At 54.3% G+C, this 13,260-nt stretch overlaps 1 protein-coding gene across 2 annotated transcripts in view; it reads right to left on the bottom strand.

Annotated features, from left to right (window-relative positions):
- Positions 1-6,112: 6,112 nt before the first annotated feature.
- Positions 6,113-13,260, bottom strand: part of MRC2 (mannose receptor C-type 2) — a 51,337-nt gene continuing 44,189 nt past the window's right edge. Inside the window, exons 19-30 of one of the 2 annotated variants that reach the window (XM_039859915.1) lie at positions 12,898-12,998; positions 12,451-12,593; positions 10,514-10,628; positions 10,231-10,394; positions 9,936-10,044; positions 9,157-9,395; positions 8,851-9,019; positions 8,609-8,758; positions 8,160-8,279; positions 7,785-7,964; positions 7,292-7,318; positions 6,113-7,180 (exon numbers count right to left, since the gene is read on the bottom strand). In XM_039859915.1, coding sequence (XP_039715849.1) covers positions 6,960-7,180; positions 7,292-7,318; positions 7,785-7,964; positions 8,160-8,279; positions 8,609-8,758; positions 8,851-9,019; positions 9,157-9,395; positions 9,936-10,044; positions 10,231-10,394; positions 10,514-10,628; positions 12,451-12,593; positions 12,898-12,998 — 1,738 coding nt within the window. In that variant the 3' untranslated portion in view covers positions 6,113-6,959. Of the gene's footprint in view, positions 7,184-7,291; positions 7,319-7,784; positions 7,965-8,159; positions 8,280-8,608; positions 8,759-8,850; positions 9,020-9,156; positions 9,396-9,935; positions 10,045-10,230; positions 10,395-10,513; positions 10,629-12,450; positions 12,594-12,897; positions 12,999-13,260 lie in introns of both variants that reach the window. The other variant, XM_039859914.1, reaches the window with a different exon arrangement.

Genomic DNA, 13,260 nt, shown 5'->3' on the forward strand with positions numbered 1-13,260 from the left:
CGGAGATGAATTATGTGCGGTGCCAACAGGGTTTTAGGAAAACTAAACTCGGATTACCTCAAAATCTTGTTCCATTCTCCTATATCAGACAGTTAAACAAAGTGACTCAATTACTACAAACAAGTAGATTCAACCGGGCAGCCTACACCCAAGATCAAAGATCAAAACAGATATCTTTGAATGTTCATAGAGCCTTAGAATGGAAGGGCCATTCAAGTTGAAAATATCTCATGAAGTAAATAAAATTCCTAAAATCTCAAGTTCTTCCCTTCACAAATGGTACCCCAAGCCCTAACCATTCTACGAGAACACGGGCCTTTATTTTTTAGATAAACTTTAAAGTTGACGGCAGAGAAAAAGATTTGTCCAGGGGACGATATACGGAGAAATGTCTAAGAAGGGACGATGCATATTTTAAAATAAGTTTTATAAAAACCTGGATGGAATTTGAGCGGGCCATGTAAATATCCTGACGAGTCAAATCCACAGGAAGACGGAACAGTATTTGAGGCAGCTACACCGAGACCGTCACAGGTTTACATCAGCCCGCGGGGTTTTGAAAACTAAGCTCTTTCTTCGGAAAACTATTTTAGAGATTTCCCAACACAACCAGGAGTGCCTCCTCTGAGGTCTGAGGTGAACAGACACCTACCCACCATCGTGCCATTCATTCAACATCACAGTAGCCCAGGCGTCTGCCAATGGGGCTTCTCATGGCCCAAGGTGCCAGAAAGACCAAAGCTAACTTATTAAAAAACAGTGATGAAAAGGGCTATCTTTCCCCTTTATGACTAAATAAATATGGCCAAAATCTATCAGAGGTTGAGTCACAATGGCTGAAACACGGGGCCTTTCCAAGCTTTTGCCTCCTCAGGCAGCAGGCATCACGACCCTCAAACATTTATCAGCCATCGACTGTGTGCCAGGTTGTGAGGACACAGAAGAAACACACGATGCCCACCCTCTTGGAGCTCGGTCTTAATGGGGCGACAGGACACATATAGAAAATGCCAAATCGAGGTAATGTGAGCCCACAGTGCCACTTACAGAGCACTTCCTATGAGATACGGCTGGGGAATAAGCACTCTACATTTTTCTTTAATCTTCACAATAAGCCTGTGAGGCAGATATTATTAACCTCATGTTACATGGGAGGAAACCTGCATTAGGGTTCTCCAGAGAACAGAACCAATAGGATATATAGAGATAAACAGGAAGAGACTTATTATGCGGTTTCAGCTCATGCAGTCACGGAGGCCGAGAAATCCTACGATCTGCCAAGACCCCAGAAAGATGGCGATGTAGTTCCAGTTCAAACCTGAAGGCTTGAGAACCCGGAGAACCAACCGTATATGAGTCCACGTCCAAGTCTGAAGGTCCAAGAGCCGGGAGCCCTGATGTTCAAGGGCAGGAGAAGATGGGTGGCCCAGCTCAAGCAGAGAGAAAATTCGCCCTTCCTCCGCCTTTTTGCTCTATTTGGGCCAACAATGGATTGGAAAATGCCCATCCACCCAGGGGAGGGCGATAGTCTTTATCATTTCAAATGCCAATCTCTTCAGGAAACACCCTCACAGACATACCCAGAAATAGTATTTATCAGCCATCTGGGCATCCCTTAGCTCAGTCAACTTGACACATAAAATTAACCATCACAAAGGCTAAGCTCAAGGAAGTTAAGTGATATGCTCAAGTTTACAGGGTGTAAGTCGGTCTGTTGGCCAAGGCCATGCTCCTGGCCTGCCTGAGAGAGAGGATTACATCCACCCTTAACCGGCTCCAGAAGTCAGGGGAATGGATGCAGCCAAGGCTCGTGGAGGAGAAAGGGCCTCAAAGGCTGGTGGAGCCCAGGCAGAGAGGCGAGGGAGGGACACACGCGCAGATGTAATGGGGTTGCTGGGCGGGGGAGCCAGGGGGCCCCTGAGGCCAGGTCAGGGCGCTGAGCGTCTACACACGGCCACAGGGAGCTACCCAAAGCCACCCCCCAGACTGGTGAGATGAAGGAGGTGGGACCCGGAAGAACAGGTAGTAGAAGGGGAGCATGCCCCATTGCTCATTGTCTTGGGTGGGCCGACTCGAGTTGGGGAGACGCAGGTGAGCTTTACAATATCTCTGCAATTCCACACACCTTATACTCCATGGCCCCGCCCCGACACCAAGGCTCCCCTGGTACAGCTCCTCCTGCTTCTCAAAAGTTCCTGTTCCGCCGCTTCGCCTTACGAAAGACCTACATTAGTACCTGTTTTTGCTAACCAGAAGTCGTCCAAAGCAGCGTGTCACTTTCATGGAAAAAAAGGCGAAAAGTGAAAATGACATACAGTGTTCGTTTTGCAGCACACCCTGGGCAGCAGAAGTGGCGCCGCCAAGCTCCCTCCCTGGGTGCTCCACGCAGCGGCTCAGCGTGAGCCACCAGAGCCGTGAACTACCTGAGCTTTATGTCGATTTATGCTGTGCACCGTTAGCAAGATGTGCCGAAGGTACCAGAAATGCTCAAGAGAGCAGAGAGCTCGTGAGGGTGTTTCAAAGGGCGTAAAACCCAAACTTAATTAAGCATTTCAATCACGGTGAATGGATCAAAGACATCGTGTGTGCGCTGAATGTTGGGTCTTGGGATGCTCAAAAACGTTCCCGTGTAAGTGAGTGGTGGCTGTTTCTCTGCTTTACACCATTTAGGGCTACAGAAGAGTTGGCGGGAACGCTCTACTTTCAGATAGTGGGAGAACCTGGATCTCTCCTCCGCTGCCACAAGAACCAGGGGAAAAAGCTCACGCTTAACCCTAAACCCCAAATAGGCTTCTGAACCCCTCAGCAGAGATGATAGATTCAGACAGAGTTCTCAAGTCTGAATCTGACTGCAAGATTGCAGCGGGGGGCCCTCCAGCGCTTGCTGCCCACCCCCCAACACTTTCTGTGGCGCGGGGAGGCCGGAGGAGAGGCGGCCTGGCAAGTTGTTCTCTTTGTGCTTCAGTTTCCTCATCTGTAAAGGTGGCAACAGCACCCACCTCGTGGCGTGTCGACGGGACAAAGCGAGTTAATTCACGGAAAGGAGTTGGAACAGGACAGCATGATCTTGGAGGAATGGCATGTCTGAGGCAGTGTCCTGAGTCCCTCGCGGCCCCAGTACGAGGAAAGACACCATCTAAAATTTCCCAAGTCCCAGAGAGAGACAGAGAAAGGCAACAGAAGGGCATCTCTGCATAAGCCAGCAGGGACACATGATGACGAGGCCCAGGGCCCCAGACCCTGTAAGGCCTCACAGCTTAGAGGAGCAAAGGCACAAATGCTGACTATTTCAGAAAACCTTCGTTGACCAGGATTTCCCTTTAAAAGGGCCAAAACTAAAGTTCTGCCATCAGCCACTTTTGGAAGATAGTCCAGCTTTGGCACTGCCAGCACCAAATCCATTCCGAGTGGGAAGTACCTGCTTGCTGCGTCGCTCCTTTCCGTCCCTCCTTGTCTGGAAAAGCAGCCCGCTTGCTTTTCTAGACAAGGACGGACTGAAATCTGCAGCTCAAGACTAAAGTCAGCCCTTTCCTGGGGCTCTTGGCAGCCCAGGCCCCTAAGATAAAGAACATCAGGCCAGAGCTGAACATCTGGGCACTTTCATCTCGTGCTGGTCCCCCTTGCAGCCTCTCCGTATTTCTTCCAAGTCCTTTCCCTTTCCCTCCCTCTTCCTGCCTTCCTTTCTCGGGGTCTTCCTTCAAGATGAAAGCTTTACCTTGTCCCTGCAGCAAACTCAAGCCCTAGGGCTCAGGCGGCTTGGCAGGGCTCAGGCAGCTGTGTTCCAGGAGAGCCACGTGGTACTGCCGGCCAGCTTCTTGCCCCTGCGGCCTCACAGCACTGCCTGCTGGTCCAGGCCGGCTCTGCCAGGACACCGGGGAGGAGGCATCTCTGCCCTGACAAGAAGAGGCTGTGAAAGGCCTGACACCATTCGCTCATCCGTTCATGGATTCGGTGAGCTGTCACTGAAAATCCAGGTGGCCAGACCTGGGCCAGGTTGGCCCTGCCAGTGAAGGGTGGGCTCGGTGCCTGGCACACGAGCACGGGTCTCAGGGCAGTCCTCAGATAGCAGAGATGGCATGTGGAGGAGGTGCTTAATGTCGAGTGAACTGAAATGAGCAGAAAGAAAAGAAGCTCGGCCACGTGCTCTACTGCAGCAGGGCTGCCCTGGAGCCAGAGGCAAATGGCCGGTATCCTCCTCTGGTGCCCCCCTTCCTCAGCAAGGAGGCTTAGGACAAGGTCTGTGGGGTACCCCCAGGGCCCCGTGAAGCTGTCTGAAATGCTTGCGGATCGGGGCTGGGCTAAGAAAGGAAAGAGTAGTGAGGACAGGTGTTTCTGGAGCGATTTTAAACCTCTGGACACTCACCAGCCACTGCCCCCCAGACAGCCCTGGCTATGTGGGTCCTCACTTCCTTAGCTGCTCCTGCCACCCCGGGAGCCCATGACAAGGGCTTCTGCCTCAGGGTGACTTCCTGCAGCTGAGCTGTGGCACTCAACTCATAACGGAGGGCTGTTCCTGAGTTTGGAGACTGAATCGCTTCAGGGTGAATTGGGTTCTTCATTATGGACCCCCCATAGAATGGAGGCTCCCTCCCTAAAGTGACCAGCCCCCTCCCTGGGTCCTGCTGGCTGGAGGAGGGTCTTGGGCTTGGCCTCAGCAAAGCAGCTCACGAGCCCCTACTGGGGCTCTCGACTCAGCAAATAACACCCCATTCACCTTGCTGTCAGGCCAAAAGTTCTGGGAGCAATTCCTGACTCCTGCATCCTCTCCAACAGTACATACAACCCCTGTGTCTGCTCTCCCTTCGGACAAATCGGGCCTTCAGGTTTGCTTGTATTTTCACCGAGGAATACCAGAAAGATGAACAGGAAACGAAGTTACCTGTAGGGGCGCGGGGCACAGGCCGGATGGGGACAGAGGGAGACTTCTCAGTGTGTATCTTTTTATATCATTTGGGCTTTGACCCATGTGACGCTATTACCTATTCAGAGAAGTAGAAACTTGTTTTAAAAATTCATGAACAAGACAAAACACGTGCGCACGCACACACGCGCGCGCGCGCACACACACACACACACGGAATTTGACCAAGAGCCAAACCACTTTCTTAAAAGGTCAATCAGATTAGCCATTCCCACTGACTTCCCACTATTAAACCAACATCCACATCTCTCCCACTGGGCAATGGGCCCTCTGCTGATCTCCCTGCCCCCGTCCCCCACGCTCCCCTTCCTCAAGTTCCAACCAGCCAGGGCCTCCTGCTGGTCCCCCAAAGCACCAGGGCCTGGGTACTTGCTATTCCTTGTGCCCAGACCCGGTCTAGATATTTGCATTGTTCACTCCTTCACCTTCCTCTGGTGAGACCCTCCCCAGCCCATATCCAAACTATCACCCCCTCCCCTTGGCCTGCGTTAGCCTTTCTCATGGCACCTGGCTGACCTGGGAGGGCTGACCATCCTTCGTTGGCAGGGCCATCTCTGTTCGCTGCTGTTTCTCCATCTCAAGTATCAGCTGGAGTGGATGAGCGAAGGCAGGTCGGGGGAACATCCTGAGACCCACGCCCCTGCCTCTGTGTGGGTGCAGAGCCCAAGCTCCCAAGGACAAGTGTGCACTTTCCCGAAGCTCGAAGCAGGTATGATGGCTGCCCTGAAAGGCTGGTGAGGTGGAGCCCCCACCCAGGACTGGCCTGGGCACCTGGAATGCTCCCCTGGGAGCCACAACCCAGCAATAACAGTAGCAGCTGGCGTTTATGGGGGCACTTACTGCATGAGCTTGTGGCGCTGTTCTGCTTTGCACAGATGATCTCACTTAATCCTCAAATACCCTTAAAGCAACCCCGAGAGGTGAGCCCCAGGCTCCCGTTTTACACCAGCTGAAAGTTGAGCTGAGTTGCCGGAGCTCACCCAGCTGTCAGGTGACTCCTGAGCTCTTGCCCCGACAGAAATCCCCAAGACCAGGGAAAAAGGGTGAACAGGCCCAGAAAGGAGAGGCCCCCCGCACAACAGGTCGGGGCCCAGAGGGGGAAGCAAAATGGTGCACGATGCAGGCTTCAAACATTGCATTTCTCTCTAAAGCAACTTAAGGAAAACAGCTCCCAACAGGACAAGGCAGGGACCCTTCTCTCTCAAGCCTCTTAAAGGTGTTTTATTTGTTTGCTTTGCTTTTTTCCTTTTTTTGACAATAATGGCACATTTAAAAAATTAACTACAAAAAAGGACCATGTCTTTGAGTCTATGTTCACACACTGTCCCGCGCCGTGGCACCAGGACAGAGCCCTCCCCCGACCGGCAGGAGATGACACCCCAGCCCAGCCCGGTCACCCCCAGGAGGTCAGGTGTCTCTCCCCAGTCCCATCTCCAGCCCAGCTGACACCATAGTGGTGCCTGGGTTCTCAGGCCCGACCCAGGCCCTTCCTACCACGCCCTGAGGCCACCCCAGCAGGCACAGGAGTGATGATGCTTAGAGCCCTCAGCGGACCCCCACCATGAGCAAGAGGGCTCCCTAAGCCCAAGGGCCCTGGCTCAGAAAGAAGGGCTAGGTGGGAAGTGGGGAGAGGGGTTGGGGTGAGGGGCTCGAGCTGAGGCTGCCAGGTAAGAAGGAGAGAAGCGACAGGCTGGCTGAGGGCTCAGCAGAGGCCCCTCGGGCTGTGTGGGGAGAGGGGGGTCCTGGGCGTGGGTCAGCAGGCCTGGGCAGGGGGCCTGGGGAGAAAGAGGCAGAAAGAGGCTTTCGTCCTGCCTCTGGTTACTGTCGGGGCACAGGCCCAGGTGATAAGACCTTAGGCCCCCAAAAAGGGAAACGCCACACTGCACTCAGCCAGGTCTCAGTCCAGCCCTCATGGGAGGGAGGGACCCCAGCAGCCCAAGCCCTGCCCAGCCCCAGCTCCCAGCAGGGGCTCCCCAGGACACCCCTCCGCAGGCATCTGGACTGGTAGCTGGTGGGGGCCCTGCCCACGCCCTTGGCTCTACTCCTGCTGCTCGTTCATTTCCATGTCAGACACCAGAATGTTCTTCTCAGTGGCCTCGCCAGGGCTGGAGGAGCTGCGGCTGTAGCGGGCGCCCTCGAAGGCCCCCCGCTCAACACTCTGTCGCCGCCGGTAGAGGATCAGGGCCGCAGTCAGGAGAGCCAGGAGCAGCAGCACTGCCATCAGCACCACCACCAGGGCTGCAGGGCTGTCCGGGAGCGCTGCTGTGGCAGGATGGACGCTCGGTCAAGAAGCCCCACCACCACCGGGAAGCCTGCCGCCCCCCACCCGGAATAAGGGGAAAATCAGGGAGAGCCCTGCCTTCCACTCACCTGATGGGGAGAAGCGGCTTTCCTCAGCTGCAGGGAAGAAGGAGGGACCAGTTAATAACAGTAGTAGTAATAATAATACGCAGACATACAGACAACTTCCTGAATGCCAGACCCTTTATTAGCTCATTTCATCTTGTAGGTATGGTTATCATCCCCATTTTACATACGAGGAAACTGAGGCCATAGAGTTTAAGTAACTTCCCCCAGGTCACGGAGCTGGTAAGTGGTTTGGCGGTGGCTTGACCTCCATCCATGCTCTTAACTACTGCAAATGATGGGTCAGCTGTGTAGCTTGGAAATCTGTAGGAAGAGCCAGTTCTTCCTACAGACCCATTTATCCCAGGGGAGGGTCCCGGCAGCCCCAGGCCTGTCTGTCCATGCCTTTCCGTGCACTGTGTCCTCCATAGAATGAGAATCGGCCGCTGGCCCCACCCCGGCGCCAGCTTCACGGGGGCAGGAGGAGGCCGAGCAGTGTGCCCGCCAGGACGCTCACCTCGGGGGAGCTTGCAGACTACGCCCATGGTGACGTTGGTGCAGGTGCCCGGCCGCCACAGTCCACTGTTGCTTTGGATCCAGTAGCAGCTGTTGTGGCTCAGCATGCTGGGGCCCAAGCCAGGGGGCCCCCAGTTGGAATAGTTCACAGCTGTGTTGTCCTGCCAGACCAGGGTGCCTCCTATGGGAAAGAAGGCACTGAGGGGGTGTGGGGGAGGTGACACAGGGCGGGGCAGTAGCGGGTGGAGAGAGCAGGCAGGCCTGTTCTGGAAGCAGGCTCCCCCTCCCCACAAGTCCTTGCCCCCACCAGCCCCTATGGAGGGCATCTCCCCAGCCTGAGGCCTTACTCCCTCCACCTCACAGACACAGCACCCACCTTTGGGGTTGAAGTTCATGCCCAGCCAGGCACCCCGACTCTGGCCCTCTGAGCTCTGCAGGTGCTCCCAGACAAACACATTCTCCATCTCATCCAGAATGGACAGGACCGTACCACCCACTGGACACAAGAGAGGTCCACGTCAGGGCAGCCGGGTCTCCTGGGGGTAGGAGGGCCGCCCCCCGCAGAGGCCCCAGCCCTCCTCCCTGGCAGCCTGAGTGGAGGATGGCGTGCTCTGTGCATCCACGTGTGCGTGTGCGCGCACAGTAGAGACATATACGTGTAATGTCACATGTGGTCTTCGTCTGTGGGATCGTGAGGGGGCATTTATGCATGAGTGCCTATGGGACGAGTGTAGCATGGGGACTGCATTCACGGGGTCTGAGTGTCCACGAGAGGGGTCACCACCTGCACTGCCCATCAGCGGGCCCCAGCCTGCCCTCGCCCACCTCTCTGGCAGCGCTGCAGCGCCTCCTTGTGGCCCAGCAGCAGGTCCATGTGGAAGGAGTAACAGTGCTCCCGGAAGGGGATCCACGCAGAGTCGGCCAGGTCCTGGGGGCAGCTGCCATGGTAGCTTATTCTTCGGGGAAGAGCGGGCCCTGTGGGGGTGCAGAATGGAGGAAGTGGCCCGGAGTCCTTCCTAGAACTGTCTTCGCCTTGCCCACGCCCCACCCGAGCGGTGGGCACTCACCGCCGTTAACGCCGCACACAGCCCCCTGCAACTTGGTATCGCAGCTGGCGGTGCGCCAGGCGCCGTCCACATCCACGTAGGCGCAGCCCCCCGGCTGCTGGGGCTCCCCGTCGTGCCAGCTCACGTAGCTCAGCGGCTCCTGCGTGACCCAGGAGTACCGCCGGGAGCCCTGGGCACGAAGGACCCATCAGGGTGGGAGGAAGGGGACCAGCCAGGGGAGGTGGGGGCTGGTAAGGCAGGGGGTTGGGAAGAGAAATCAGGGGAGTGGGCCCAGCCCCGGGGCCGGAACAGGGGTTGGGAGCCCACCTCTTCACTGGCCAGCCCTATCCAGAGCGGCGTGTGTAGCCCTCGGGCGGCCTGAGTAAGGAAGGCCTGCGTGTAGGGGTCGGGCACGCGTGCCAGGCTGGCGTTGCGGCTCTCACACAGCAGGAGGGCGTCGTGCCAGCGCAGTGGCTTCTGCAGCAGCCGGAAGGTGCCGTTGAGGTAGGAGAGCTCAGTGCCCGGGGCAGGGGGCCATGCGGCTGGGGATGGGTTCAGCGAGGGGTCTACAGGGAAGGGGACAGGGCTCAGGCTGGGCTCTGCCTCTCTCACCACCATTCCCAGGCATGAGGCTGGAGCCGAGCCAAGAGTTAGGCAGAGACGGGGTTCCCACCAGGCATTGCTCTTGGCACAGACTAACACTCAGTAAGTGTTAGCCACTGTTATGAGCAATAATACACTCTTGCTAATAAATCAGGAAGTGAGCTAGAGCCTTGACCGACTCCTACCCCAGGAGCCCATGCTTGGAGCTGCAGGCGCTTCCGATTCAGAACCTCAGGTCGATTGACACCACGCATGCCCAGTGCCTAGTCTTTCCTGGTCAGCCCTTCATACCCCAAACCTCCCTCCCGAGACCCCTCAGTGCTCACTGCCCTTCCTTCTGATTGACACCTGGCCTTTCTGCCTATCCGTTTCTCAAGCAGATAAAGACTCTGAGGGCGACCCCAGGGACCCCTGTAGTCAGGAACCACGTTTCATTTCTCTTGGGGTGGCCCACAGTATCTAGCCCAGTGCTGGGGTTTTCCAAGTTCACTGGTGACACATACCTGTGTCCTTCTGGCAAATGAAGCCATGTGTCTCCTCCGTGCAGCTCCGATCATCCCAGCGGCCAGTGAGGTGGGCTGAGGGGCTGTGCAGGACCACCACACAGCTGGTCTGGGGGGAAGGAGCTGCTCAGGGGAGCCCCAGCAGCTGCCTCCTCCTTGTGCCACTGCCCCCAAAAGGCACTATGAGCAAAGAGGCTGGAAGAGGGGGGACCCAGGGAGTGAAGGCAAGTGCCATGAGCTAGGGTAGTGGGGCAAGGGGTGGGTGGCAAAGGAGAGTGGGGAGGGGCTTCCTCACCGGTACGTTGCCACTGGGAGCAGGGCTCGGGCCAGAGGGCTCCACCGGCGCCCAGTTGGCATACAGCAGAGGCTCCTGTTCCACCCACTGGAAATCCCTCTGTGAGGCATGGAGGCCAATCCAAAGGTCAAAAGTCACATGGGGCAGGCTGGCTGTGATGAATGCTACAGTCCCCCAGAAGAGAGAGTCGTGAGTGACAGGGCGGCCCCCTGCTCGCTCTGCACTAGCCATTTTGGGGGACTGTGTCAGAGGATACTGGAGCCTCCCCAGGGACTGGCCCTACCTTGCTCTAAGGGGTTTGCAATGGTGACCAGCTGGGCCTCTTGCTGTTCACAGGAGAACCGTGCCTCTGACCACGGCACCCGGTCCCGGGGGTCCTGGCCCTGGATTCGGAAACACTGGGGGAGGAGGGAGAGATGTGATGTCCAGTTCCACCTCCCTGTTCCACAAACCCAGAAACTCTACTGCGTACCTCTCAGTGGCAGGCCCAGCAGAGGCTTTGGGGGCTGTGAGGAAAATATCAGAACCAAGATATCTGGGTCTCCTTGAGCAAGGCTCCAGCATCCTCTCAACCTGGCACAGCAGACCACACACATCTGCCCACGCTCTGGGGAATTTTTAGTGGGAGGACTTCTTTGGGCCACCAAAGGCTGTACTACCTATGACAATGGCGCTGGGCCAAGCACTGGGAGGACGGACAAGGTCTGTCTCACTTCCTGCTAAACACATTCCTGGGTGTCGTCTGAAATCGTGTTGTCTTGCTCTTTGAACTTACACAATCATCTCCAGGGTACTTTTATTTTTATGTTTAGATGATCTTTGTTTTCCAAAGTTTTAATAATACACATACCTTTTTTTTTTTTTTAACAGAAAAGGAATAATATTCATTTGACTATTCTGTAGAGAGTAAGCTCCATGACACTAAGAGGCTGGCTGCACGCCAATGTATGACAAAGATTTATGGATTATATCATCTAGGGTTACCTAATCTAATCCTAACAGTCAAGCCTAGTGGTCTTACGATATCCTGCAAAGAAAGAGTGGGTTGAAGTTCATGATAATGAAACCAGCACAAACAGCAAGGAAACCTCTGCCTTCTCTTCCTTGGATAAGCTCCTTTCAGCCACCAGTAAGAACAACAAAGTTCTAATCAGGTCTGATCGATCAGCCCAGGGTGCAAACAGAACCACTTTGGGAAAGAAACTCACATTCTAGAGGGAGCATTTTGAAAACATGTTTAGAAACATACCCATTCTGATTAATTTTATTGCCCCAAACTTTCCTACCTGCATACTCAAAACACTTTGAAAGAAAATTTTCTGTTATTTTTAAAAGTCTGCCAGACATTGTTTTTCAACCTACTTGATCAGGTCTTCTGATTAATTTATGAGGGTTATTTGTTTAAAACGCAGAAATTTACTAGCCAATTCTTACAGAAAAATCTTTAAGTAGAAGGACTGAAAAATGGAGCGAATGCCTTAGAAAGTCCAGCCGATAATGGATAAACTTTTCACTTCAATCTATTTGTCTTAGTGAGGCAAGTTTTTAATCTGCAACCATTAAATTCATGTTTTGAAATAATGTGAACTTCAAGCAAGCCCTGTGAGTCATGAATCACAGTGTCATCAGACCAAGAATTGTTAAAATAATGAAGAATATGCAACCACTGTGCTCTTTATAATTATTTAAATATTAACAATGATTATAATTGATAGTTTGAGTGAGTCCCCCCAAATTTTTTTTACCACTAATATAGCAAAATTTAAAAACTTAAGAGTACCATTTTTAAACCTTTAGCTCATGCTTTATATTATTTTATTCTTGTGCATTTTCCTATATATAACATTAGTCATATTAGTATGGAATTAAATATACATATTATGTATACACACATATATGTAATGTACACACACAAACTTTAATGCTCAGTATTTTGTTTTACTAATAGGAGTGCATTATCAAAATGTCTGATGACCACTGACCTAGAAAACTCACCAAACTATTTGGACAAGCACAGTTCCTGATGAATCGGAAGATGCTACTACACTGAGTCATGTTCCATGAAGTCTAGCCCTGGCCTGGGGCCAAGTAGAAGAAGTTGGTGGGCACAGGCGAGTGTCTGTGACTTTGATGTCACCAAAGGGCCAGGACTCCTGAGGCTCGGCCTTCCCATAATCACATCCTCTCCCCCGACTCCCTTGGGTGCCCCTCCCCTCCTACCTTGTTGAGGAACTGATTCCAGCCAGAGGGGCAGCCCCCCAGCGTCGTGGGTGGCAGGTCAGGGGGCTGTGTCTCCCTGGTGCTGTTGCTGCGTTTGCAGATATAAGGCAAGGCTGTCAGGCACTTCTGGTCCCCCCAGTCCTCTGCAAAAAGGAGAAGAGAGGGCTGTCACTCCCCGTTCAGGACAGGGCTGGCAGCACCCTCATCTCATGCCCCACGAGGAGGCTGGGCTGGGGCTCAGGTCCTCGATTCCAACTCTGAACTCAAGTCCTCCATGGCTGTGGGACCTTGGGGACAGGCCCTCCCCTCTCTAGTCTGGCCCTTCTTGAGTTATGGGAGCAAAGAGAACAAGAAGAGACTGATGGCCTTTGCCCAAGGTCGCCTCACTGCCCGCTCACGACCCTCTCTTCGGCTTCTGCACCCTCTCTGCCCCCACCTCGCCCTCACCTCGACTGGCCGTCATGTACACGCACTTCTTATCCTTGCCAATGGGCCGAGGTTTGCCAGGTGCCCAGGAGATGAAGTTTATAATGGATCCATCTGTCCACCTGCAATGGCACCGAGCAGGGGTGACTCCAGCACTGGCCCCAGGCTCTACCTCCCCCCTATATAGCAATGAAGGCCGTGGGAAACAAGTCCGGGAAGGGCCCAAGTTTAGGAGTTCATCTGTAGGCTGAGGAGTGGGGCTACTGTACTCAGTACAGCTGGCGACCCAAAGATCTGGTGCCGCCCAGCCCTCCCTGGACACTGATCTAACTGGAGGGTCTAAGAATCTCAGAGCGGGGCTCCACGGTCAATGGTACCCATGTG

This window comes from Pteropus medius, unplaced genomic scaffold, assembly GCF_902729225.1.
Source record: "Pteropus medius unplaced genomic scaffold, Ma_sr-lr_union100, whole genome shotgun sequence".
Lineage (NCBI taxonomy): Eukaryota > Metazoa > Chordata > Mammalia > Chiroptera > Pteropodidae > Pteropus > Pteropus medius.